The sequence below is a fragment of the Triticum dicoccoides genome, chromosome 7A (genome assembly GCF_002162155.2).
Source record: "Triticum dicoccoides isolate Atlit2015 ecotype Zavitan chromosome 7A, WEW_v2.0, whole genome shotgun sequence".
In the NCBI taxonomy this organism is placed as follows: Eukaryota; Viridiplantae; Streptophyta; class Magnoliopsida; order Poales; family Poaceae; genus Triticum; species Triticum dicoccoides.
This window is the reverse complement of record NC_041392.1, coordinates 728,838,925-728,863,172: the sequence shown is the minus strand read 5'-3', so window position 1 is coordinate 728,863,172 and position 24,248 is coordinate 728,838,925. Positions and strand designations below refer to the sequence as shown.

The 24,248-nt window shown below is 46.5% G+C and overlaps 7 protein-coding genes across 9 annotated transcripts; 4 read left to right on the top strand and 3 right to left on the bottom strand.

Moving 5' to 3' along the window:
- The first annotated feature begins 11 nt into the window (after positions 1-11).
- LOC119334363 (DDB1- and CUL4-associated factor 8-like) lies at positions 12-4,305 on the top strand. The gene is made up of 5 exons (XM_037606944.1): positions 12-100; positions 1,547-1,798; positions 1,911-2,054; positions 2,144-2,821; positions 3,790-4,305. Exons 1-5 carry the CDS (start codon positions 89-91, stop codon positions 4,003-4,005), a joined length of 1,302 nt encoding a protein of 433 aa, XP_037462841.1. The 5' UTR covers positions 12-88; the 3' UTR covers positions 4,006-4,305.
- Positions 4,306-4,831: 526 nt separating this feature from the next.
- Positions 4,832-7,557, top strand: LOC119330415 (DDB1- and CUL4-associated factor 8-like). 2 transcript variants are annotated; one of them, XM_037603524.1, is made up of 5 exons: positions 4,832-4,994; positions 5,247-5,498; positions 5,616-5,759; positions 5,858-6,565; positions 6,836-7,032. In XM_037603524.1, exons 1-5 carry the CDS (start codon positions 4,899-4,901, stop codon positions 6,950-6,952), a joined length of 1,317 nt encoding a protein of 438 aa, XP_037459421.1. In that variant the 5' UTR covers positions 4,832-4,898; the 3' UTR covers positions 6,953-7,032. The 2 variants fall into 2 exon arrangements, with proteins under 2 accessions (XP_037459421.1, XP_037459420.1); XM_037603523.1 differs by lacking the exon at positions 6,836-7,032 and adding an exon at positions 7,054-7,557 and having other exon boundaries at positions 4,838-4,994.
- Positions 7,558-7,732: 175 nt separating this feature from the next.
- Positions 7,733-13,274, top strand: LOC119334073 (the record flags this gene model as incomplete). Its single annotated transcript, XM_037606737.1, has 4 exons — positions 7,733-7,979; positions 8,056-8,174; positions 8,546-8,794; positions 12,910-13,274. Coding segments are annotated over 4 exons (777 nt in total), but the record flags the coding sequence as incomplete, so codon positions are not given.
- LOC119328939 lies at positions 10,270-12,903 on the bottom strand. 2 transcript variants are annotated; one of them, XR_005159225.1, is made up of 2 exons: positions 11,582-12,903; positions 10,270-10,708 (listed from the first exon to the last, which is right to left on the bottom strand). XR_005159225.1 is itself a non-coding variant. In XM_037601928.1 (2 exons), exons 1-2 carry the CDS (start codon positions 11,922-11,924, stop codon positions 10,601-10,603), a joined length of 468 nt encoding a protein of 155 aa, XP_037457825.1. In that variant the 5' UTR covers positions 11,925-12,102; the 3' UTR covers positions 10,270-10,600. The 2 variants fall into 2 exon arrangements, 1 of the variants encoding a protein (XP_037457825.1); XM_037601928.1 differs by having other exon boundaries at positions 10,270-10,725; positions 11,582-12,102.
- Positions 13,275-13,518: 244 nt separating the features above from the next.
- Positions 13,519-17,010, top strand: LOC119328937. Its single transcript, XM_037601926.1, has 6 exons — positions 13,519-13,849; positions 14,462-14,533; positions 14,608-14,795; positions 15,547-15,962; positions 16,049-16,233; positions 16,420-17,010. Exons 1-6 carry the CDS (start codon positions 13,678-13,680, stop codon positions 16,785-16,787), a joined length of 1,401 nt encoding a protein of 466 aa, XP_037457823.1. The 5' UTR covers positions 13,519-13,677; the 3' UTR covers positions 16,788-17,010.
- Positions 17,011-17,130: 120 nt separating this feature from the next.
- Positions 17,131-19,413, bottom strand: LOC119328938. The gene is made up of 3 exons (XM_037601927.1): positions 19,138-19,413; positions 17,970-18,422; positions 17,131-17,885 (listed from the first exon to the last, which is right to left on the bottom strand). Exons 1-3 carry the CDS (start codon positions 19,249-19,251, stop codon positions 17,304-17,306), a joined length of 1,149 nt encoding a protein of 382 aa, XP_037457824.1. The 5' UTR covers positions 19,252-19,413; the 3' UTR covers positions 17,131-17,303.
- Positions 19,414-20,100: 687 nt separating this feature from the next.
- On the bottom strand, positions 20,101-24,246 carry LOC119334072 (protein FREE1-like; the record flags this gene model as incomplete). Its single annotated transcript, XM_037606736.1, has 10 exons — positions 20,101-20,501; positions 20,606-20,682; positions 20,778-20,811; positions 20,928-21,017; positions 21,633-21,743; positions 21,823-21,888; positions 22,712-22,855; positions 22,974-23,105; positions 23,193-23,279; positions 23,950-24,246. Coding segments are annotated over 10 exons (1,116 nt in total), but the record flags the coding sequence as incomplete, so codon positions are not given.
- Between the last annotated feature and the right edge of the window lie 2 nt (positions 24,247-24,248).

Sequence of the window (24,248 nt, the reverse complement as noted above, 5' to 3'; positions counted from 1 at the left end):
AGAGGAGCCCTCGCGGCGGCGGCGGAGGAGGCGATGCCGGCGGAGGGGACGCGGGCGCCTCCCGCCCAGGCGCTTCGCCGCCGCCGTCATGGCCTCCGAGGTCCGTCCGTCTATCCATCCGACCTTCAAATCGAACCGCATTTGATGTTGCTCGAGCTAAGATAAGCCTCTACTGCAGCGCAGAGATCTGCCGCGCAGTTGATCTGCCGAGATCTCCGGTCCGGAACACCAAGTCAGTCTGTAGATTTTTTTTTTCTTTCAGACAAAAAAAAGGGCCAGTGTGCAACTAATCAATCGCTCAGCTGTTTTCTCCTTGGCAGATGCTAGTGCTTAAATGTATGCCGATCGGCCGGACGAGACCCTCATCATACATTTTGGGCACAGAATCAGCTGTTGCATAATGCATACCATTGTTCTACTCCCTCCGTTCCTAAATATTTGTCTTTTTAGAGATTTCAAATGGACTACCACATACGGATGTATATAGATATATTTTAGAGTGTAGATTCACTCATTTTCCTCCGTCTGTAGTCACTTGTTGAAATCTCTAGAAAGACAAATATTTAGGAACGGAGGGAGTACTTGAGTTTTCAGCGGCTTTATTGAACCCACCAAGATTAATAGTACATTTTGGGCACAAAATCAGCTGTTGCATAATGTATACTCCCTCCTTCCATCTATATAGGGCCTAATGCGTTTTTAAGACCGCCTTTGACTATTGACAAGATTAATAGTACATGAAATGCACAATGTGAAAATTATATCATTGAAAGCTTCTTTCACACACGAATTTAACGGTGTGCTTTGTGTAAGTTGCATGTCATATATTATTACTCTAATATTTGATCAAAGTTAGCCTCGAAAAACGCATTAGGCCCTATATAGATGGAAGGAGGGAGTACCATTGTTCTACTCCCTCCGTTCCTAAATATTTGTCTTTTTAGAGATTTCAAATGGACTACCACATACGGATGTATATAGACATATTTTAGAGTGTAGATTCACTCATTTTCCTCCGTCTGTAGTCACTTGTTGAAATCTCTAGAAAGACAAATATTTAGGAACGAAGGGAGTACTTGAGTTTTCAGCGGCTTTATTGAACCCACCAAGATAAAAAGAACAAGCGCTGTTGCGCGTAATGATTTTTGCTAAAACAAATGCTGTAATCGTCAGATGCATCATCGCGGGTGGGTTTTCCTTTCTTTTTTTTGTCGTTGCGCCAGTAGGGTGTGTCGCATAAGCCAAACAAAAAAAAGAAGCAAAATAAGAAGTTGTGGCACATGTGCATTTATGTCGAGCCGATGCAAGTTTACACTTGGGGAGATGTTGGATGATATGCCTCGGTACTAGAATGTGCTGCGTGCACGGATTTCACGCTGCAGGCAATCGATCCGTTCTAATGGTGTCAGCATCTGCAAGTCGTGGCTAGAAAGTGAGGTCTTGTTTTCAAGAGTTTGTTGCAAAAGTACAACGCTCCTAACGTCGGCCTTTTTTCTTTCATTCGAGTCGAGAGTACACTTGACCTTCTGTTTGGCTTGCCGTGCAGGATTTTGTGCATTCGCTGGGCATCCAGAGGAGGCTGCGGAAGCACAAGCGTACCGTCCACACCATAAGCTTCAACAGCAGCGGGAGCTTGCTCCTGTCTGCTTCAAACGACGAGACCGCCGTGCTGTGGAGCACGGAAGAGGCGGCGCCGGCACTAATGTTCCACACCGGCCACGGTAGTGATGTGCTGCACGCGCAGTTCATGCCCTTATCGCACGACCGGAGCATCGTCACCTGCGGCGCTGATGCGGAGGTAAGGCACACGCCGAGTGCTTGAGTGGTTCCACCATATATGTTTATCTTGAGCTTTCAACATTGCTTATAATGGTCATGGCTTTGCCTATTTGTTTGTGGCCGTTGAACAGGTAAGGCATTCGCACGTGCAACAAGGGGGGTCGGTGTTGACGGATAAGCTTGCGAACCTGGGGTGCATGGTGCACCAGCTTGCTGTTGAACCTGGCAGTCCTCACAAGTTCTTTAGCTGCGTGGTTGATGGCTCCGTTTGGCATGTACGTTGTTAACTTAGTTCCCACTCTTCTTTTTTGTAATTATTGTTTCTCGATTCCTTTGTTGCTGACGTTGTTGTCTTCCCCTCCAGTTTGACCTCAGGGAGAAACATCCCAGGAAGCTCTTTAGTTGTGGTGCGGTTAGAAGGTTTGATTACTTATCAGGTGATACCATGTACCTCTGTGCCATTGCCGTAGACCCAAGAAACCACTCTTGTTTTGCAGTTGCCGGAGGTGATGAGTACGTACGGTTGTATGATGCCCGTAAGATTGAAATGGAAAGGTCTAAATTTGGCCTCCCGGTTGAGCAATTCTGCCCTCAACATTTGGTTTCCGAGAAGGGAGATGTGATCACTGGTTTGGCTTACTCACAGACCGGCGAGCTTTTAGCATCCTATCGTAACGACAGCATCTACCTTTTCGAGAGAGAACATGGGTTGTACTTCAACGATTTTGACGAATTTCACAGTGAGAAGTTACCTGTACCTCGGAGCTTCAAGGGACACCTGAACATGCAAGTTCTTAGAGGTGTTAGCTTCCTTGGTCCCAACTGTGAGTATGTTGCCTCTGGATCAGACTGTGGCCATGTATTTATTTGGAGAAAGAAGGATGGGGAGCTTATCCGAATGTTGAAAGGAGATACACGGAGTGTGAACTGCGTTGAACAACACCCTCATGAGATTGTTATTGCAAGTTGTGGCACCAATACAGACATCAAGATTTGGGCACCTGGTGATAGTGAGAACCCCTCCACTGCTCCCCTTGATGAGGTGTGTTCTCTTTTTTACTCACATACTGCGTGTTTCACATGGATTGTTATCTTCTTTGGCGACACAGCTTGTCATATAGAGTCTAATGTGCCGGGTATGCTTGCTTCACAGTATTGTACATAAAACTTGTATAGACAATTGCTTTGCTTGGGATATGTTTGTGCCTTTCGATTTTGAACGGAGGTGAAGCAAGTGTGTTGTCCGATGCTCCTTATTTTAGATTTAAATTGTGAACGTCCGAAATGAAAAGGGTGCTTCATTTGCACTATGACTTTGTGATATCAGAAGCAAGCAGTTTATTTTCATCACAAAGATGCTAAATAGTGGGGGACCAATTTTAATTCTGTGCAGACATGCTTTGTACTTGATCGAAAGGTCAAAATCAAGTAGTATGTACCATCGTGTGAGATATCACTTTCAGCTGTCCTACTTGCAAACTGTCTTGTCGGAACAATGTTAGGAATTTCAGTATTCCGTCTCTGTTTGCGTTATTATTGCTATATATCCAGAGACGAATGCGTGATTGATAATACAGTTTTGACATCTGAATTTGACTTTATGAAGGTTGATGTTTTTTTATGTTTATGTCTGTTGTAATTTTGTATTTATTTTTTGTTAGTTCAATCGTGAGTGATCCCATTAGTGTGGTGTAAGTTGCGAGATTAGCCTAACCCCACTTTGCATTTCCAATGCAGCTACTTTGAATCTTCATCGAGGCACATTAACTTCCCACTGGGAAATAATACAAAAGTACTCCCTCTGTCTCAAAATAAGTGACTCAACTTTACACTAACTTTAGTATAAAGCTAGTGCAAAGTCGAGTCACTTATTTTGGGACGGAGGGAGTATAACATAAGGTCTCAATTATATAAATTTTGAATTCTCAATATAACCAATTTGATTTATTTCTCATCTGTCGCATGGGCAGTCATTCTAATTACTCTGTTGAATTTTTGTCCTTTCAAAAGGACTTTGTTGACGAAGGTGACTATATGTTATCCGCGCGTTATGATTCATCGTCGTCTGATGAGGATGAGGATGAGGATGAGGATGAGGATGAGGATGATGATGAAGAGGATGACGACTATGGCGATGATGATGAAGATGAGGATGATGGCGAAATTTGGACAGATATAGAGATGCAGATGGGGAGAAACTTACTGAAGCCGATAGCGGATATATGAATGGAAGTATGATGAGGGTATCGTTGGCATTATAGTGAGGATGGAGATCGTGTGAAGCTATTATTTCTATCTAAGAGGTGATTTTAGGGAATCTAAGAGTTGTTCTTGGTTTCCTCTTGTGTGATTAGTTAGGTTGTGTATTGTTAGGTTACCATCAAGTGCTTCCTCTTCACTCTCTAGCAGAACCATTTTTTGTATATATTCTTTTTTTATGTGACACTGTATATATTCTTTGTTCTAGTTGATTGTTCTGATGTTAAATTAATGTTCCCAGACCGCAATTATCTTGTGAGCGAGTACTGCGTATGAACATTTTGGACGGTAACAGATGCTCCTGTTTTCTGGATGTTTTTTGGAGGGAAAAGGTTTGCTTGGTTGAAATTTGAAATCGAGACTGAACTCGTAATTTTGCTTTTCAGGGTTTAATAATTCAAGCCTATTTCTTTTTCGACGTCTCATTTAGCCTATTCGAACTAAAACACGGTCCACGGTAAACTCCCTTTTCTAGTCTAGGGTGAACATGCCTAGGATTACCGCATTTCTCAAGAAAAAACGTTTGGGGCAACTTTTTCTAGGGTACACATTTGTTTGGGGCAGGCATTCATTGCCCCAGGGAAGTCATCTTTTTTTCTTCTTTTTTTCTTTTTTTTTTGAGAAATAGTCATCTAGTTATCAGCGGGCCAGGCCCAACCAAATTTCACGCCGGGGCCGAGGCCCAACAGAGCCACGCCTGGGTTTCGGCCCCCGTAGTTCGGAGATGGACGGCCAGATCTGTCCTCCCCGTCCCCGGTCACCGCCATGGGCCTCTCCTCCCCCGTCTTCCCCCCCGGTGCCCGTGAACAAGGCGAAGAAGCTGAGAAACCCTCGCGGCGGCGGCGGCGGCGGTGGAGGCGATGCCGGCGGAGGGGACCCGGATGGCCGGGCTGTGGGAGCGGGAGGTCGGCCGCCTCCGGCCCAAGCGCTTCGCCGACTCCGTCAGGGCCTCCGAGGTCCGCCCCCCCTCCCCTCCTCTCCCCACTCCTCCACCCTTCTCCTTCCTGCCCCCGCCCCGAAATCGAGCTGGATTAGGCCGACCTAGCGAGATTCACCGCGGTTAACCTAGGATTAGAGCGCTCCCGCAGCTCCCCGTTTGCTGACTCCATGGCGGGCCATCGCCTTCTTGTAGTATTTTCTACAGTAATTAAGCTGTTGCTTTCTGTAACAATGGTGCCTGCTTGGCTGGCTGGCCTGGCGATGTGCAGGACTTTGTGAATTCCCTCGGCATACAGAAGCGGCTGCAGGAGCACCGGGGCTGCGTCAACACCATAAGCTTCAACAGCACGGGGAGCCTGCTGCTGTCCGGGTCGGACGACCGCACCGTCGTGCTGTGGGACTGGGAGCGAGCCAAGCCGGCCCTGCAGATCCACACCGGCCACGAGAACAACGTGCTCCACGCGCAGTTCATGCCCCTCTCGGACGACCGGAGCATCGTCACCTGCGGCGCCGACGGGGAGGTGTGTACATACACCCTTAATCGACACTTCTATCCATCCATGTTCATTTTGTGTAAAGCGTGCGTTTACGTTGCTCACGCTGTCATGGTTTGGGTATTTGCTCTGGCTGCGAAACAGGTGCGGTACGTGCAGATAGAGGAAGGGGGCCGTGCGGTCGTGGATCAGGTCGTCGAGACGGAGTATGCGGTGCACAGGTTGGCCGTCGAGCCAGGGAGCCCCCACACCTTCTATAGCGCCGGGCAAGATGGATCCGTGTGGCGCGTAAGTTGTTGTTAACTTGCTGCTTCCTTCGTTCGGTAATTTTGTTATTTATCATTGTTGGATGGATCCCTTTGTTGTTCACTTCCTTCTCCTTCCAGTTTGACCTAAGGGGGAAACAGTCCAAGGAGCTCTTTAAAGTTGGGGTGATTTACGATGATGGTGTGAATGATGCCCTTGACCTCTACGCCGTGGCTGTAGACCCAAGAAATCCATATCGTGTGGCAGTCTCTGGATCCGATGAGTTTGTGAGGTTATATGACACCCGTAAGTATCTGCACGGGGATTTCGGTTGCCCAATTGAGTACTTCTGCCCTCCGGGTTTGATTACTAAAAACGAAGATGGAATAACCGGTCTGGCATTCTCGCAGACCGGCGAGATATTAGCGTCATATAGTTGTGACAATATCTACCTTTTTGAGAGAGAGCATGGGTTGCACTTCAACGATTTTAAGGTTGGCGTATTGCCCCTGTTTGGTGATGGTGTGGGTGCCGCCTTACCTCTTTATAAAGACAAGCTGCCTGAACCTCAGTCTTTCGTGGGACACCATAACAAGCAAACCGTTAAGGGTGTCAACTTCCTTGGTCCCAATTGTGACTATGTTGCCTCTGGATCAGACTGTGGCCATGTATTTATTTGGAGAAAGAAGGATGGGGAGCTCATGCGAGCGATGAAAGGAGATAAACGGATCGTCAACTGTGTTGAACAGCATCCTTCTGAGATTGTTGTTGCAAGCAGCGGCATTGCTACAGACGTCAAGATTTGGGCACCTGGTGATTGTGACCCCTCCATGATTGACTTTGATGAGGTTCGTTCTCTGTTCTACTCAAAAAAGTTGTGTTTCTCACTGATCATTACATTCTTCCATGCATAACTTGTTAGATATATGGCCTAATATGTAGAGTAGGCCTGATTCCGCGTTTATGCATAGCACTTATTGAACGTTTTTTCATTTTTGAGAAATGAAAAGGTTGGCCTTCTCCTCTCACACTTTAATATGTTAGACGCACCTCAAATATGTCCATTGCAATGCGGAACCATATGCTGGCATAATGACATACTCTACATGCTATACTAGGCGGCGTTCCATCTGGTCCAGTGTCTACCGCTTTGTGTTCTGCCTTACTTTTACCAGAGGTTTGTTGTGACAGGGCTGGAAAAACATCCACAAGTCCTATCTTGCATTTTTTTTTGACACCTGAAACACGTATCTTGCGGTGATATCCAGTGATACAAATATATCATCGGTGACAGAATACTGACATGTGGATTTTTTACCTTTTCATTTTGATGAAGGACGACGCAGACACGTTCATGTTCAGCAGCATGAGCGACGATGACTCGGACATCTCAGACTTGATGGACGATTTTATCTTTGCGCCCCCGGGCTCCGGCTCCGGCTCCTCCGATGGGGATGATGATGTTGAGGACACGGACGACGACGACGACGATGATGATGAGGAAGGCGATGAAGAGGAGGATGAGGAGGGCGTGACATCAGACGGAGATTCGGGCGACGAAGACGACGAGGGGGGTGGCGGCGCCGAAGACATGAACGATGACGATTGATCGTAGCAGCCTCATAGCACTCTTCACTTGAAACAAGGGCGTCCTTTTGACCCCCGCAACAATAGCTCTCTTGTACATAGGCACTCTCCGGTCCAGGATAGTTGAGTGGTGATAGTGTTGGTGTAAATGTTTGCTGTGGGTAAAATGCATTCATCTGATACTATGGTTTATACATCCCTGTTCTTGGCCAAAGAAAGAAAGAAGACGACGATGAAATCGAGCGGTTTCGCGTGTTTTTGAAACGCGCCCTTGCCCGGTCTCGTTTGATTCGCATGAATTTCGTTTGAATTTCCCACGGTTTGGTGATGACTGGTGACAATTTTGGAGAAAAAAGATCTCCAGGTTCAGACTTCAGAGAGCTCCTGTGACTCGGCTCTGAGGCTGACATCTCACGTGGGGCGGTGGGCCCGGCGCGCGCGCGCTGATCCTCACCCCAAACGCATTGAGACGCATTTGTCTTTCGCTTCTCTCTCACCAGTTGCCACCGGGCCGGAGAGGGGGAAAAAAGGGAATCTGCTCGCCGCCGCCGTCGCCGATGGAGTCCGTCGCGATCGCCACCACCTCCCGCGCCCTGCCGCCGCCCTTCCCCTCCGCGGCTCCCCGGCGCCGGCGCCGCGCCGCCTCCTTCGTCCCGGTCGCAGCCGCCTCCAAGCGTGCGTATCCCTATCCCACCGGTCTCATTTCTGCTGCCGCTGCGCCGGTGCTCATGTGTCCCCGTTTGCCTTGCAGGGAGAGACGGCGGCGAGGGGGAGGATGCCGGAGCCCACAAGCCGTCCAGGCGGCCGTCTTCGGGGGCCGAGCCCACAGGCCTCGCGCCGTACGGCCTCTCCTTCTCGCCCTTCTCCAAGGTACGGACGTCGGCGGCGGTGTCCGGCCCCCCACCGATCTCGCCCTCTAGCCACGCGATCCGACGCGCCTTCCTCTGATTTTCCCCGCTTACTCGTTCGATTTAGCCTACATGTCGCTGTTGGATCAAACTCCATGTCTTGTGTCTGATGTGGTGGTAGATTCGCGGCGGATTTGCCCGCGATCCCGACGGTTTTCAGCCTCGATTCGTGTTGCAGCACGCCGATTGATTTGTTCCTTGGATAGCACTCCGAATTATCAGCGTGGGCTGGAATCAGTGCTCTGGTTTTTGCCGGGGGTGCATCAATATGTTCTCCCAAGGCATCAGCTGACAGTTAAGCTGTTGCTAATTGGATCGTTGTGGCATCTGCAGGACGCTGCCATGAGGCTGGTGATGAGCGCCGCGACGGGGAGCGGCTGGACGACAGGGTCGGGGATGGAGGGCCCACCGATGGCCGGCGGCGCCGCGAACCGGCCGGAGGTGTCGACGCTGCCGTGGTCGCTCTTCACAAAGTCCCCGCGGCGGCGGATGCGGGTGGCCTTCACCTGCAATGTCTGCGGGCAGCGCACCACGCGCGCCATCAACCCGCACGCCTACACCGACGGCACCGTGTTCGTTCAGGTATATATTGCCACTGTCAATTGTTGGATGACTAGCAAGATGCCCGTGCTACGCTACGGGATAAGAAATGATCAGGTGGACTTATAGTCAGGAGCTGGTATATGCTACTAATGGTAATAAAAATGTACCAAGCACTAATCAAAGTGACAATATATTATTGATAGGTACACATCAAGCACAGTCAAACATATGGTTTCCAATCGATAAACCTCTTCGTCCAAGCGAAACATTTTCTTCTTCATCTTTGCCTCACGGGAGGATTTGTTCTCCATGCTCATCTCATTGCTCGCTCTATCGTATATCGAGGTGGTGACAGAGATCATGCAACAATAAGAAAATCCGTCCACATACATGTGACAACTGAGACAGACACTAACCATCTTAATTTTCTAGTTTCTCTTCCTATCCTTGTCTGCTTAATTTTCTACTTTCGACAATAGATTGATTATTTGCTCGGACAATAGCCAAGTCATCGAAGTCATGAATAGCAGCTTGCACTGGCGGGCAGTGTTGCAGCAGTTGCCAATGATAGTTATTTCTTGTCTTCAGAGTTTACCAAAGTGGTGTTTGAACATGAGTATCGAGTGGCGGATGCTATTGCCCATGAACTGGTCCATCTTCCGATGTTTAATGAAGCTACTTGTTGGATTGAAGTACCACCACCATCAATTCTATCTCTTTTAGGAACATTATAATGATGTATACGAATGAATAAAGAGGCATTTTTATTTTAAAAAAACAAGGGACCTAGTAATGTGTCCTTTTGGGGAACAAAAGAAGAAAGGGTAAAAAACCAGGAGGTGAACCTTACCAATCTAATGCACAAAATAGAGTGGTACAAATTAAAATCAGGACTTTATTGTGCACTGCATTACCAATGAAAATATCACATGATTTTGTTTCTTAAAACCAATAGTCTCATGAAACATACATGACTCGACACAAGAAACGCGTCGTCATGAAGTTGCGTCGCGAAAAATTAACAATCTAATCAATTGTTATTAAGCTTAGACACGCAAGAATATGACAGTAGTAACACGACATATATCTCCCCCGCCACAAAGTAGAGTATCAAAGACTATCTCCCATCACTATACAAAATCATAGTATCCAACTTTTCTACAAAGCAGCGCGTCCCCAAGCGTAGGAAATCGGACAAACTTTCAGGCTCTGCTTCACCCTCTCAGTGCACCACATACCTCCACTCCACTCACCACACCCTCTCAGTGTATCAGATAGGTGCCTTGGTATATGTTACATCTTAGAAATAAATGGTCAACGTACATCAAGAAACTGGAGGCAATGGTCCTGGCAGGAAACCTTTGCTGTATATATATCATTGGATTACTACTTAGTTGAACAAACTTTCACCTGCTTCTTACATTAGATAAAGCAGGGATTGACTGTAACACGATGAAAACCAAAGTCACCTACTGCCTGCTACTGCTTGCTACTTGAGCAAAACATAAAAAATAATGTTCTGACTATATTCTTGGGGAACTCTGCACTTAGTAAGATCAGGATCTCCTGACTATATTTTAACATACTTCAGTTTATCTTTAAAAAAATCATGCTGACGCTGATGCTTATTATAATTACCTTCCTTGGTGAAAAATATTTTCTGTAAAAAAATACCAACTGGCTTAAAAGATCAAGCATAATCATTTTAGGCTAGTTCTTATGATACGAGGTGCTGGAATGATTACATGTGGATCTTAATCTGACAAATATGACTACTGATAAATAAAAAATATCATCCTCACCTATGCCATGAATTAGTTATTGTGCAAACAGTTGCCGCCATAGTCATCCTTGCAGCAGTAACTGCGGCACAACACCTTGCACGTTCCTACATTCCCCGTGCTCGCCCATCTTTGTGTCACTATCATGCACCTCGCCCTTGCTGCCACAACCCTGAAATTCAGAAATAGCTGATCCCAACAATGCAAATTTTCTTTCAGAAAATTTAGAAGTACAAAACCCCTACAAAAATCAAAATTGACCTGACACCTATGCAGTAGTTTACAATCACCAAATCAGACATATGAAGAATGCTCAAAGGTTGGCACTAACCCTGACCAAAAGATTAGCTTTGCATAAGTAAACTACCCTGCAAAATTTTGCCACTTGAACCTTCCAGTCATACAAATAATTTCACTACTCTTTAAAAGGTGGCTAACTCCATTCGGTCAGCTTGAAATCCAACAGATAACTAAGTACTTGGTTGGTTTCTCTGTGAGATGAAACATTAATCCTCATGGCCATCACCACATGTGCATAAAGGAAGAAATAATTTGTAGTTTTACCTCATAGCCAGAATGCACAATAGTTATGCACATATAAATGTCTAAAGTATGAAGGAACGATGATATGCATTGACAACCACATTGCAAATATAATACTTTCACACAAATTAAACTATCCTGCAAACCAGCCACCAAATCACTTCAGTATGAACACAAAAATGACCAAACAACACACTAATTAAGTGAAAGCAATGATCTCGCATTCGGTGGCTGTAACATTTTGGCGTAATACCTGCATGCTCCCCCCCAAATGGAGGGTTAGCAAAAAAATAATTAAAACTTTAAAGTGCAAAAAGGATTTCACAAGAGCCTATTACAACAAGCAGAGGCCTAATAATAAGCTTCACAACTTGCAGATGACAATGGGAAAAGAAAACACACTGATAACATGTTCAAAACCATGAAATATGAAGCATGTTCCACTTCTTATGCAGTAGGTTGGCCGACACCATGGATGAGCAGAGCACAGCCGGCGAGATACCTGCGGAGGTCAGTGTCGGAGGAGACGACGATGAGGAAGTGGAGGTGGTGGGAGTGGGAAGTACGGCTGCTGGATCAATAAAGGGTGGAGGTAGGAGAGGCGTTGTGGCACTGATGGCGCCGGCGGCGTACTTGTGGTGGCTGGGAACAAAGGAGATGGGGAGGAGTGGAGGGGATGACGAGGAGCACGGGGAGGTGGCGGTGATGGGAGTGCTAACTGCGGTGTTAGAGGAGAACGCAGGAGAGGCGTCCGCAGATGGACGACTTCGACGGCGTGCTTGCCGAGGTCGGCGTTGGAGGAGACGGGAAAGGGTAGAGAGGACGTTGAGGTGGAGGTGCGTCATGGTGGTGGGCGGTGGGGCTGAGAAGCATGAGAGGCGCAGGAGGTGGACGGCGCCAGCAGCAGCCGCCTCGCGCCGCTGCCAGATCGATTTAAGTGATGTCCATCGGTGATTCGATTTGTTTCCAGATGGTTCCAGGAGTTGGGAGAGAGAAGCCTGAACAAGAAAGATGTGGTTGAGGGGTTATGTGCAAATGAGCAGCAGACTGATTTGTGTGCGTTAGATACTGATCCGACGATCCTAAATGATGGATGGCAGACACACCATCATCACCAACTCAGAATTTTATAGGAGTAGAGATAAGTATCCAGGTTGAGCTGACACTAACACTGTCTTAAGCAATTGGACTGAGACGAATTTTACAGTAGTTGGCTTTATTTTCATACGATGACAAGAGTTGATGAATATTCAGGCATACTAGTAGTGTAGTTACTGTAGGACATATGCTGTTGCATAGAATTTGCCTTTTCATATATCTGTGGCATTGAACTTGAAGAAGGTTAGTCCATCAACAGTATACTTTTATGCTATCATGAGATGAGCTCCAAAGATCAATATAGCAGTGTGATACATATTCTGGGTATCATTTCAGTGTAGGATTATGTTCTTTCAACCTGTAGACATTTAGATGCATAAAATCAAAAGGCTCAAATAAGCGTGCAGTTTGAGTTAGTTAGCCAATAGCCAGTTATCAGCCACAGTGCCACACTAACCTCTAATCCACTATCCGAATGTACTTTCTTGGTAATACCATGGTGGCCTTTTCCCCTACAAAATCAAACTTGCTTATGGAGTGAGCTAGTAATTGTGCATTATTGCGTTATCTTATTATTTATTGTATGCACTATGAACTCCAGCATATGTTTTTTAATGAGAGTTCCTTCATTCTGGGTATATATATGTTTGCCTTGGTATTATTTACCAAAGCACATCATATCCTAACCTATACGCACTTGCTGAATCTTGTGTGCCTCTGTTGATGCGTCAGTGCTGCGGCTGCAACATCTTCCACAAGCTGGTGGACAACCTGAACCTGTTCCACGAGATGAAGTGCTACGTCGGGCCCGACTTCCGCTACGAGGGGGACGCTCCGTTCAACTACCTTGAGGGTGGGGACGACGGCGGCGGCAACATCTTCCCACTTCTCTAGAGGAAGCTATCTACCCCCCTCCCCCCTGCTGTTCCGGGGCATGGTGGCGCTCTGATCCCGTCTAGCTGTATATTAATAAGCAGACTGTATGTTGTCAATGTGGAAGGTCGGCAGTATATATGTGTATGCAGATGTATGTAAATAGCATAAGCCCAGTGGATAATAATGATGATAATAACAGGATACAAAACATTTTTTCTATGCGTCCGCGCTTCCTTATGCCAAATGGTGCGGTGGTGTCTGGTAAACGAGGTCTCCAGTCGGTCTCTTCTTGTGTGGAATTGGTGTGTGTGTGTGTGTGTGTGTGGTCTCTGCCTGTTGTTACATTACCCCTGGGAAAGGGGAAAGCCAGGGCTGCGATTTGAGATGAGAAGAAAACATTACAAATTTACATCAAGGTCTCCGGTTTCAAGGGGACTTTGAACATGCCCGTCTAGAAACCGCGTCTTGAGCGTGTTGTAGTAACTTGTAAGCGAGGGAGGGGAGGAGGAGAAGAGAAGAAAAGCAGCCTCCCTCGCTCACTCCAGTGCCCCTCCCTCCGATCTGGCGCCGCCCAAACCCTAGCCCCCCCGCCCCCGCTGCCACGGGAGGGAAGGAGGAGGAGCAATGGCGAGGCGAGGCAAAGGGGGCGGCGGCGGGGCTGGCGTAGGGGACGCGGCGTGGCGGAGGGGGGCGGCGCGGCCGCGGCTCCTGGTCGTCTCCGCCGTGGCCTGGGCGCTGCTCCTCCTCGCCTTCCACCTCTGGTCCTGCGCCTCCCCCGCCGCCTACTCCCTCTCAGGTCACCCCCTCCTCTCCTCTCCTCTCCTCTCCTCTCCTGCCCCCCGTGCCCGCCGTGCTTCGTGCTTCCAGTTTGCTGTTACTCGATCGATCGATTGATTGGTCGATCCATGATGCTTGCTACAGCATTGCTATCCGCGTGCATTGGTCTGGGACGAGAGTCCAGTGCGGATTGACTGATGGGGTTGCCCTTTCGATTAATCATACTGCATCGACTTCTGCATCTCCCACCTTGCGTGCCCAAAGCAGGGATGAAATTGTCTTACTGAGTGATCCCGGTGATGAACATGTGCGCCTCATTCGCACGTATGTACATTGATGGCTTTAGCTTAGCATGGGTTCTCTCTCTTCTTATCGATTGCAAGTTGCAGGGGATTCAGTCTCTGACTAGAACTTGCAGCTGATTAACTAACTGATGCATCTCCCTGGCAATTGGCATGCTGCGCATTAGCTTCTTCAATTACGATACCGTGCTAGTGCTTCTGCTCGAGTTGTTTATTTCGTGCCAGATTCATAAGTTAAATGTACCTGCGTGCGTCTCCATTGGGACTGCTCGTGACTTGACAATTCTGTGTTATCCTGACATGGCTTGCTATGCTTTGCATCCGTGCAGCGTTCTGTAGAAAAGACAGTAGAGTTGTCCACGCGTTGGACCCGATGGGAACCCCGTCCAAACCCCTCCATCGTAAGATTTATTTATACATTTACACTGATGTTTTCTCTTTCATGGCCTAAAATGCTGCTTCTTTCGTTCTACAGGCTGCTCGATACCTGTGGCAGATGACCCAGACGCTGTCGTCATTCCAAAGCGAACTCCCAATGCGATCGTAAAGAAGCTGTCATATTTAACAGTTGACAAACGGGACAAAGATTCTCCGCCGCTGTTCGGAGGACGTCAAACCTGGAAGCAGAGGGAGGAAAGCTTTAAACTGAATGCTACCATGAAGGTAATTGGTGCATTTTGGTTAATTGCCAGAGGGCGATAAAAGTTGGAAAACAACTTCTATGTTTCTGTTTAATTCAGTGTATTTGCGCTTAAACACGCGAGGATATCCTGTCACTTGAACCAGTGGTCTAGTATTAAAGCATGTGCATAACTCTAACTCAGGAATTGCCCCGTTGTACTATTTTTAAAAACTGAAAACTATGTTCTGAATATATTTTGAGCTTCATGTTTGGCCATGCACTTGTTGTTCTCCATCCGTGGCATCTTTGAAGCTTCACAGTTGAGGAGCACATGGTTTTCAAACTGGGTTGGAATTTGGAAGCACCCTTAAGTTCACAATTTACTTGAAACCCTGTTTCAATCTTATGGAGTTTGGTTGCCGCAATTGATAAAATTAATTTTGGGAAATTATGCAGATATTGAGCTTATTTTCAAAAATTAATATTCATTGGCCTACTAAGTTAATTCTTCCAGCAAGTAAATAGTAGAACAAGAGAGTTACTACTCACCAGAATCCACTAAGGTTCGAACACTGGTGGTAGAACTTTGAGTGCCTGCTCACAATATAAAATATCACGTGCCCTCTATTCATTGTGTCTAGAGCAAACTGGCGACATTGGTCTTCCAAGACGAATAGCTTATTACCACCTCTTATCTTCTTCATGTACTGGATCTTCAGTTGTAATTGCATATTTTTTAATTCCCTAAACTTCTTTTTTGGGTGAATGATGTGGCTTCTGGTATATGCTCAGGTGCACTGTGGATTTATGAAAAACAGTGGTGCAGATATGGATGCTGTTGATTTCGAGTACATACAGAAATGCAAATTCGTGGTTGCCTCGGGTATTTTTGATGGTTATGACGTTCCTCATCAGCCATCAAATATTAGCTTTCGCTCTCAAAAGTTGTTCTGCTTCTTGATGGTGGTCGATGAGGTATCCTTTGACTTCATTGAACAGAATGTCACTGTCAAAGTTGACAGTGCAGGAGGGAAATGGGTTGGTATATGGCGACTTGTAACATTGCACCGCCCTCCATTTGATGAACCTAGAAGGAATGGAAAAGTACCAAAGATATTGACGCATAGACTATTTCCTCAAGCCTGGTATAGCATTTGGATTGATGGGAAAATGGAGCTTATGGTTGATCCGCTGCTTATTCTTGAAAGGTTGGTTGTTTATCTGCAACTTTGTGTAAATTCTTTTTTGTTACGTTGATGCATGAAACAGATTCAACAGGGCAAATTCTTTGCAGATATCTCTGGCGGGGAAAATACACATTTGCAGTAGCTGTCCATAAGCATCATAGAAGCATATATGAAGAGGGTGATGCAATCAAACGGAGGAAGCGATATGCTCGGCCTTTGGTTGATCTTCAGATGAAGATATACTACCACGAGGGGATGGAGCCTTGGGACGAAAAGAAAAGGATGCCTAGTGGTGTGTCCATTTACATTTTCTGCATTAACTTAGACATTTGTTTGAGGCTGTTAAGAAAAGCTTAGGGTACAAAGCTTATTGTACAGCATGAACTAACTGACGAATCATTCCACCTCTTGGGTATTTCTGTTGTGCTACCATAGTTACTCAACTCCCAGTGCTAATCAAACAAGCTGCGACTTGCAGACATACCAGAAGGAGCAGTGCTGATCAGGGAGCACACGACGATAACGGATCTGTTCAGCTGCCTCTGGTTCAACGAAGTCAACCTCTTCACTCCTCGTGACCAGCTCAGCTTCGGCTACGTGGCCCATCGGCTCGGAGACGCTCTCAAGTTCTTCATGTTCCCCAACTGCGAGTACAATTCCCTGTTCATCCTGCACAGACACACGAGGGAGCACTCATCGAAGGTGGAGTGGGCCAAGACGATCGACGAGATTTTGAAGAAGGGACTGAAGGAGAGCAGGGGAGGGTTAGGGCTGTGGACTCCGTACCCCGCAGACCTCAGCTCCGTGGAGCTCCCTGCTGTAAAAAGAACTTCGCAGGCAAGCTAGGCTGGACCGAAATGTTCGATCATGATTCTTTGGTTGTGCAAAGTAGAACACCCCTTTTCTTGGTGTGTTGTAGTCAGGGGAAAATTAATTCTGTAATTTCCAGTAGATTCTGCTGCAGATGACATAGGGATGCACTATAGGCCCAAATTTCTATGGCAAATTTGTAGTAACTACATGTAAAAAGGTTTGAGATGTAATGGATCATGCGTGTTTTTTGCTTTTCCATGTGGCTAACCCATCACCATTTCAGTTTCAGGTTGACTCAAACACAAAAATGGTACACACATCTGTTTCTGAACGTGTATCACAGGGCAGCATAAGAATAATGATAATGAACCACTGCGATAACAAACCCGATCATAGCATTAGACAATGATAATGATAACAAAACCTATCATAGCATCATACAAAATGATAATTACTGTCATTCTTTCAGATTTCACAAATGATTGTTTCTACTTTCTCTGATCTACCACGACTTCTCTACATCCTCAAGAGGGATCACACCAAAATCACTCACAAGAACCAACTTGACCGGAACACGACCGCTGGGGCGCATCGCCTCCCATCCAGGTTGAACATGACACCAGGCTGCAGGGTGGCATTCTGGCCTAGATGTATGTTCAGAAACCCTTCTAGCTGAATCCGCTCTGGCACCCCCTCGGAGCCTCTCCGCAGGCTCACTCCCCAGCCTAGGTCGTTCTCCGGCGTATCCGACAGCGTGACGGCCCATTTCAGCTGCCTCGGGTTCGACCTCTTCACCTCGACCCAGGCCCCGACCCTTGAGTCCTCGTCAAATTTCAGTTCAAGATCGACGCACCCTCCAGCGGTCGGTTTGCTCTTCCGAGGAATCGCAGACGGTCCATGCCAGGCCGCGGACATGGTCAGCTTTATATCGTCACACATCTTGCATGAAATCTGCCCGAACCCTGTGAAGACACTGCTGGCTTCACCATTGCTTTTCGCAGCTGTTGAGATCAACTCCGCGAGAGATGCTGCAAAGTTCTGCGATTTCAGTATCAAGCCAGCAGCGCGCCTGTGACGCTTAAGCAGCAGAGGTGGCCTCAGCGAGGAATGGAAGTTGGGAACCCATTGCCCCTGTCAAAGAAACTATCACCTGATATATCAGCAGGCAAAATGATAGTGTGTAGGCACAGGTGCAAGGATGAAGAAATCAATTACCTCTTGGATGCTTGGATCGGTTGAAAAATCATCACACCTTGCTCCTACCGGCACCGCAGCAACAGAAATGTCGTCGCCGACATTTGCCAGGTACATCACCTTCGACAGCACAAGAGGGCTCCCCATGAGATCATTTTCCTGATAGAAGTATCTGGAATCAGTGGCAAGCTCTGCCAGGAGAGAATCCTTCTTCCGGACACTGGTCCGGAACGCAAACTGTGAACTGATGCCAGAATTTGCTTCTGAGCTGTCTAGTTCCGTGCCTTCTTTGCTGTTTAGTGCTAGGGCTCCGGCGAAATTGACGAGGCCCTTGACCCGGGTGCTCTCTTCCGCAAACGGACCGATTTTGTGAGATTTGAACAGCGTGAGCACCTTCTCGACCTTCTCTTGTCTATCCCTCAGCTGCATTATGTCATAGAACGCTTGTCGCTGCAGACGCTTCAAGATGTCTATCTGCAGTATACAGCAAAGAGAATAAAAGGCAGAGAGGTCAACACAAGTTGGTTTTCTTGCCGTCTTCCAAATTTACATGAAATCAGAGGATACGAAACATGCGTGTGTTTAAAGGAATGAGAAGAAGAAAAAGCTGTGCTACCAATTGAAAACCAACTTCGTGCCCCGCCGCCACAATGGTTACAGGTGTATGCTAGAAAAGACAGTGGGTATCTCGAGCCCGGGGGAGAAAAAATTCCCCCCCTCAGCGATGTAAACGAGACACTTTGTTTCCCAGGCTAAGAAACTAGCAGCAAACAACATCTTCTATCCATTCGTTTTTGCAGATCAGCAGATCATCAGACAAGTTTGTGCAGGGAAGAGCTATATATAATCTTCGCAGATATATAATCAGTGCAAGCAAAAGCGCATCCTTTTGCAGGTTATCTACCCTGGTTTGTGGCACCACTATCCACTATGAATAGATTTACATCTGAAGAAGAAGCTACTTCTTCAGTACCACGGCAATTCAGCTCCCTCGGCAGTCGCAAGCAGTAAGCAGCACAGGCCATGGTCATTCCTAACCGAGACGCCGAGCCCGGCCGGCGATGCGCAGAGCGCCCAGACGGGCCGAGCGCATGGCCGGCCGCGGCCGGCATTGTTGTCCTGGCGCCGGGCCACAAACCCTCGGAATTCGTACGGGGCGAGAGGACGGCGAGGGAGGTCGCGCGCTTACCGGGTTGGGGCCGGGCTGCGGAGGGGGAGGGCGGCGGAAGGAGAGGAAGAAGCGCCTGGTGGAGTCGGCCACGCCGGCGGCACGGTCCACCGCGCACGCCCACGCCGCGTCCATCCCTTCCCCTGCCCTCCGCACGGACGGCTGCCCTGGCCCCGCGGCCTGCGTTCCGCCTTCTGTCCCGCACTTGCCTCCCTGGCGGCGCTCGCCGGCGGCCGTCGAGCGGGAGCCGCCGGGGCTGGGGGAGACAGGACAGGACCGGGGGGAGGAGTCTCGAGGCTTCCCTGCTTTTCCTTTCTCCGCTGCTTTCGCCTCGTCGCTTTTGGGTCACGCGAACGGGGTGGGCCGGGCCGCCGGGCCGAGATACGAGTGGACCGGTCTGGGCTTCAGCATTAACACATATTTTTGAATTCTCTGAAAAAACAGATTTAGGAAGTTTTACAGCTATTTCAGTGAAAGTTTAACAAATCACATAACCAAATACTTCTTTGTGTTTGTTTGCAAGTCGATGATTTCTGAAAAATCGTCGCAAATAAAATTTATATCTAGGTAGCATCTTGACTAGAAATGTGTGAAGACTAGTCTAGAAACTGCCTTGAAAGGCCGCCGAGATACGAGCGGGCCGGTCTGGGCTTCAACATCAAGAAGACTTTTATATCCCTGGGCTAGGACATATTTTGGATTTGCTGAAAAGAAAAACATATTCTGAATTCGCTTGAAAAACAGATTCACATTTTTTCTATATGAGACAGCTATTTCAGTGAAAGCTTAACAAATCACCTAACCAAATAGTACTTGTTTGTATCTGTTTAAAAGTCAATGATTTCTGAAACATCCTCGCAAATAAAACAATATGTTTATCTATAGCGCCTTGCTTAGAAGGAGAAGTGGTAAACAAAATGAGGACTAGTTTGGGAACTGCCTTAAAACACCACCGGGAAAACGAAAGGGAAGAGACCGACTGCGAGAAATCAAACCGCAACGCGTTACATTACATCACATCACATCACATGTCGTGAAACTTGAAGCTACACACATATATATATTTGATAGTAACAAAAGGTAAAGAGAAGACGACGAAAATAGCAGGTGAAAGTTACTGGGCAAACAACATCTCTTATTCATCTCTTTCATCCTTGCTTCTCAACACAACTGTACTAAATTAGCTCGTATACAGACACGGACTAAAGGTCGCCATGCAGATGATGACTGGCTGGAGCAGCGGCCCCGATGAGTGCCATGATCTCGAGGGGGATCAAAGTGGAAGAGCTCTGAGCGACGGTCGGTGTTCAACGAGAGCTGACGAGGAAAGGGTGCTGGCACACACCGCATTCTATCGTCTCAGAGCCAGATGCTGGGACTTGTACCTATAGGAAAGGGTTGATCAAGTTGGGTCAGATACCATGTTTCGATGTCGACGCCGAGCAAATGGAAGTCATCCATTATGAAAAGGGATGTGACAGTGATGAACCTGGAGGTGCACTGTGCAGATGGGGCATGCGACCTCTCGCATTCGCTTGCCAGAAGACCCCTCTGAAGATCTTGAGCCTGACAAGGGAGAAACCAACACATTTATTTATAAACACAACAGTGAACACAGAAGAGCGCCGTCTGCAATGGAATAACCATATAAAGACACAAACCTGAAGATGATTTCTTATTTATATCCATTGCTTCCTGTATCAGATCACAGGTTGTGTTACGTCAGCATTTTATTTCAAATCCAGTCAGATACAGTGTGTTGTAGAAATATTGTAAGCTACAGAAATGAAATAAGAAGCCAAAAGGCACACCTGAAGTTTTTTGGCAAGATCCTCATGGCTGTGAACAACAGGTCGATTTGCCGCTTCCTTTGCACTGCTCAGTCTTTGAGAAACTTCAGCCTACAACGGAATAGAAAAAAACATGACATTTGATATCATTCATAAAGAACTCAGAGATGATATAACCTCCCACCAGTAGCAATGCAATAAAGGATGTAAGAAAGAAGACTGCAACAGAGGCTACTTCACAAAAGGAGGGGGATGAACACTGAACATCAGTGCTCACGTTAAACATTGGTAGCTGCTTTTGTCCTTAAACATGACACTTTGAAAAAATTGTGGACGGTATCGGCTAAGAATATAGCCGCTACCTTCAGAGACAAGAAAAGGCACACCATCATTCCCCACAACATGCAGTAACAAGGAATCATAACTAAGATACAATTCCAATTTATATAAGCTTGATATTGTCCAGGTCTCTTGTGCTTTCAATGAGAAATGAAGCTCCAAGTCAAACAGCTAATAGCTATTTAATACTCCATTTCTCCGACTAGTATTTCCGGATGGAGGGAGTATTCAATATCTTAGCCTCAAAACTTACAAAGTTTAAGAACAGACTATTCCAAGTTATTTTATTGTCCATGCTCACTAAACACCACAGAACAACAAAAGGTGTACATAACACAAATCACAACTACGACTGCAATATAAGAGGATGAAACAAGAGAACATTACCATGCATCTGTCGCAAACTCGGACTGGTTGAGAATCAGCATCCGAAGTTAGAGGAGTCCTTCCTTGGGTGCACTTATCACAGAAAATATCACCACAGTTCCGGCAGTGATGCTGAATATACAGGTTAGCAACATTAAAAAATGGATGTCAAGTATACATCATCAACATCTCAATAGCAAAATGTTCTTACCCTGCGGTTGAAGGCACTGAAATCTCCCGCACAGGCTGTGCATTTATTGACCGCTTCATCTGGGACCTGACATTAAAATGCAGAAAACAAGATGATGCCATTAGAAAAAAAAATGAACGAATAAGAACAGGGAAAGAAGGGAAGCACACCCCAAAACACAACCATATACTGAGAGAGTAGCTAAGGATTTCATTTTCATCAGTGGGGCACAAGAGACAAAAATATAGGCAGACAGCAAGCCAGACAACAGTGCAGAGAACAAGCCAGAAAGCAACTGAACAACAACAGAAGCCTTACTGTGCGATACACAAGTGGAAAATACGGGCAGCCATGAACTATAGAACACAACTGGGAAGCCATAAATCAGTCAGCAAACAGGATATTGTTAAGACATACTCCCTCCGTCCAAAAATACTTGTCATCAAAATGGACAAAAAGGCATGTATCTAGAACTAAAATACATCTAGATACATCTCCTTTTATTCATTTTGATGACAAGTATTTCCGGACGGAGGGAGTACAATATTGGGTATGCGGAGTAAATATAAATTAAACATTAACTCTCAACCTTCTCCTAAATATCTTCCATGCATGTCTGATCATACTGCACTCTTTTTATCTGCTAAATTAGTTTCTGCCATAATAAGATGCTTAAAAATGGAGCAGAGTAAATGTTCAAACAGTTCATCAAGAGTTACTAACAGAAACTACACAATCTAGAGAAAAAACACTGCATGAGTCTGCCTAAGCAACTAATATCCAGACAAATAGCCAATGATTAAGTTAGATACCTATATAGTTGTTGGCTCTATAAAATTTCAAATTGGAAATAAGAAGGCACACTTGCAAGCGGGCCTTCATTTCAAACGGAGACAGAGAAAGAAATTACCCAGTGGTCTTTCTCCTCAGTCACAGGCTTCACCAAGTTCCTCCAATCAAGGAAATTCCTCCTCTTCTCATTTTGCTGTTCAGAAGGGCTCGCAGGATCAACAGCTGCTTTACTTCTCGAAACGCTGCTTGCCATCTCCTTGAACTGTGGTTAAAAAAAAATCTAACTGTCAACATTTCTCCATAAACAATGGATGCTAACAGCTCAAAATTACAACAAACTGAAGGGTGAAATAAAAAGTATCATTAATTCAGATGCAAACCTGAACAGAGGCAGCTGTCACAGTGTCCAGAATGGTGTTGGTTGTATAGCTGCTTGACTTCAGCCGTATTCTTCTTGCTTCAAGATCAACCGAACTCTTGGACCAAAAGGCAAATACAGAAGAATCCAATACCTAGATACAGATGCTATAATATTTCGTAAAATAACTCACAAAGGAACAGAAGAAATAAAAGCTTTGCGACAAGAACTTGTGACTTACATCCCATCTCGTAACAGTTTCAAGGGGATATATCCTCAGTGTCCTACTAGTGTTGGGATCAAGCATCCGAATCCCATCCAAACCAACCTGCATGAGGTACAAAAAGATAAGCAGTGATTCTCGGTTGATTACTCTAGGCAATGGTGCAACCAAGTACAACAGCATAACAACCCTACTCTACTCCAGGGTGCAATGAAGTCAGATTTTTCAAGAAACTAAATGAAGCCTGATTACTAATCAACAAAATACCCATCCCATGGTTCCTTGTATTTCCTTGCAGTTGATTAGCCAAGAATTAACAGCTCCACTTGGCCTTTGTTCTGACCTAGACTTACATGCCAGATTGTTCATTTTTTTTCCATTCAAAAACTACCTAACAAATCACACGATCGCTTCAGTCTATGCAGATATTTCTCCAAAAAAAACAGGTCCAAACAAAGCTCCTTGCATCAATTTGGTAAAATTAAATCATTCCAACCTTTTTCATCAAAGCATAAGTTTTGTTAGTTAGCAAGTTTATCTACTGCTCGTTATTTACCCATGCTGCAAATTTTCAGCTATGTCCTATACAAGCTTTAAGCAAACGATGCTACGCAAAAGAGCATTCCTAGCAAAAGCATATAAACTCCATGGACCTTGGTCCAAACTCCGCACTATAGGATCATTTTCTGTCGAAACTAGCCACTGAGAAGTGAGAAGAGCTCTGCCTTGGCTACAACCATTTGTTCATCATGCCAATGCAGAGCAAACTACTTACCTGGCACAGCACATCCATGGGGCTACCGGCGCCCTCGGGCAGCAGCTTGACCCGGAACTTCTGCACCCCGCCCCTCACGTCCTCCGACGTCTCCGCCTTCGGCACGGCCCTCACCACCTTGGCGCTCGCCGCGCCGCCCCCACCCCCACCACCCCTGTCCTTCCCGGGACCAATCGACCTCCCGTAATCGTCGAACAGCGCCGCGTTCCCGGAGCCCTGCCTCGGCGCGGTGCCCCTGGCGCCGTAGGGCTCCGGCGCATCGCCGCCGCGGTACGCGTACGCGCCGTCGTCGGACCACC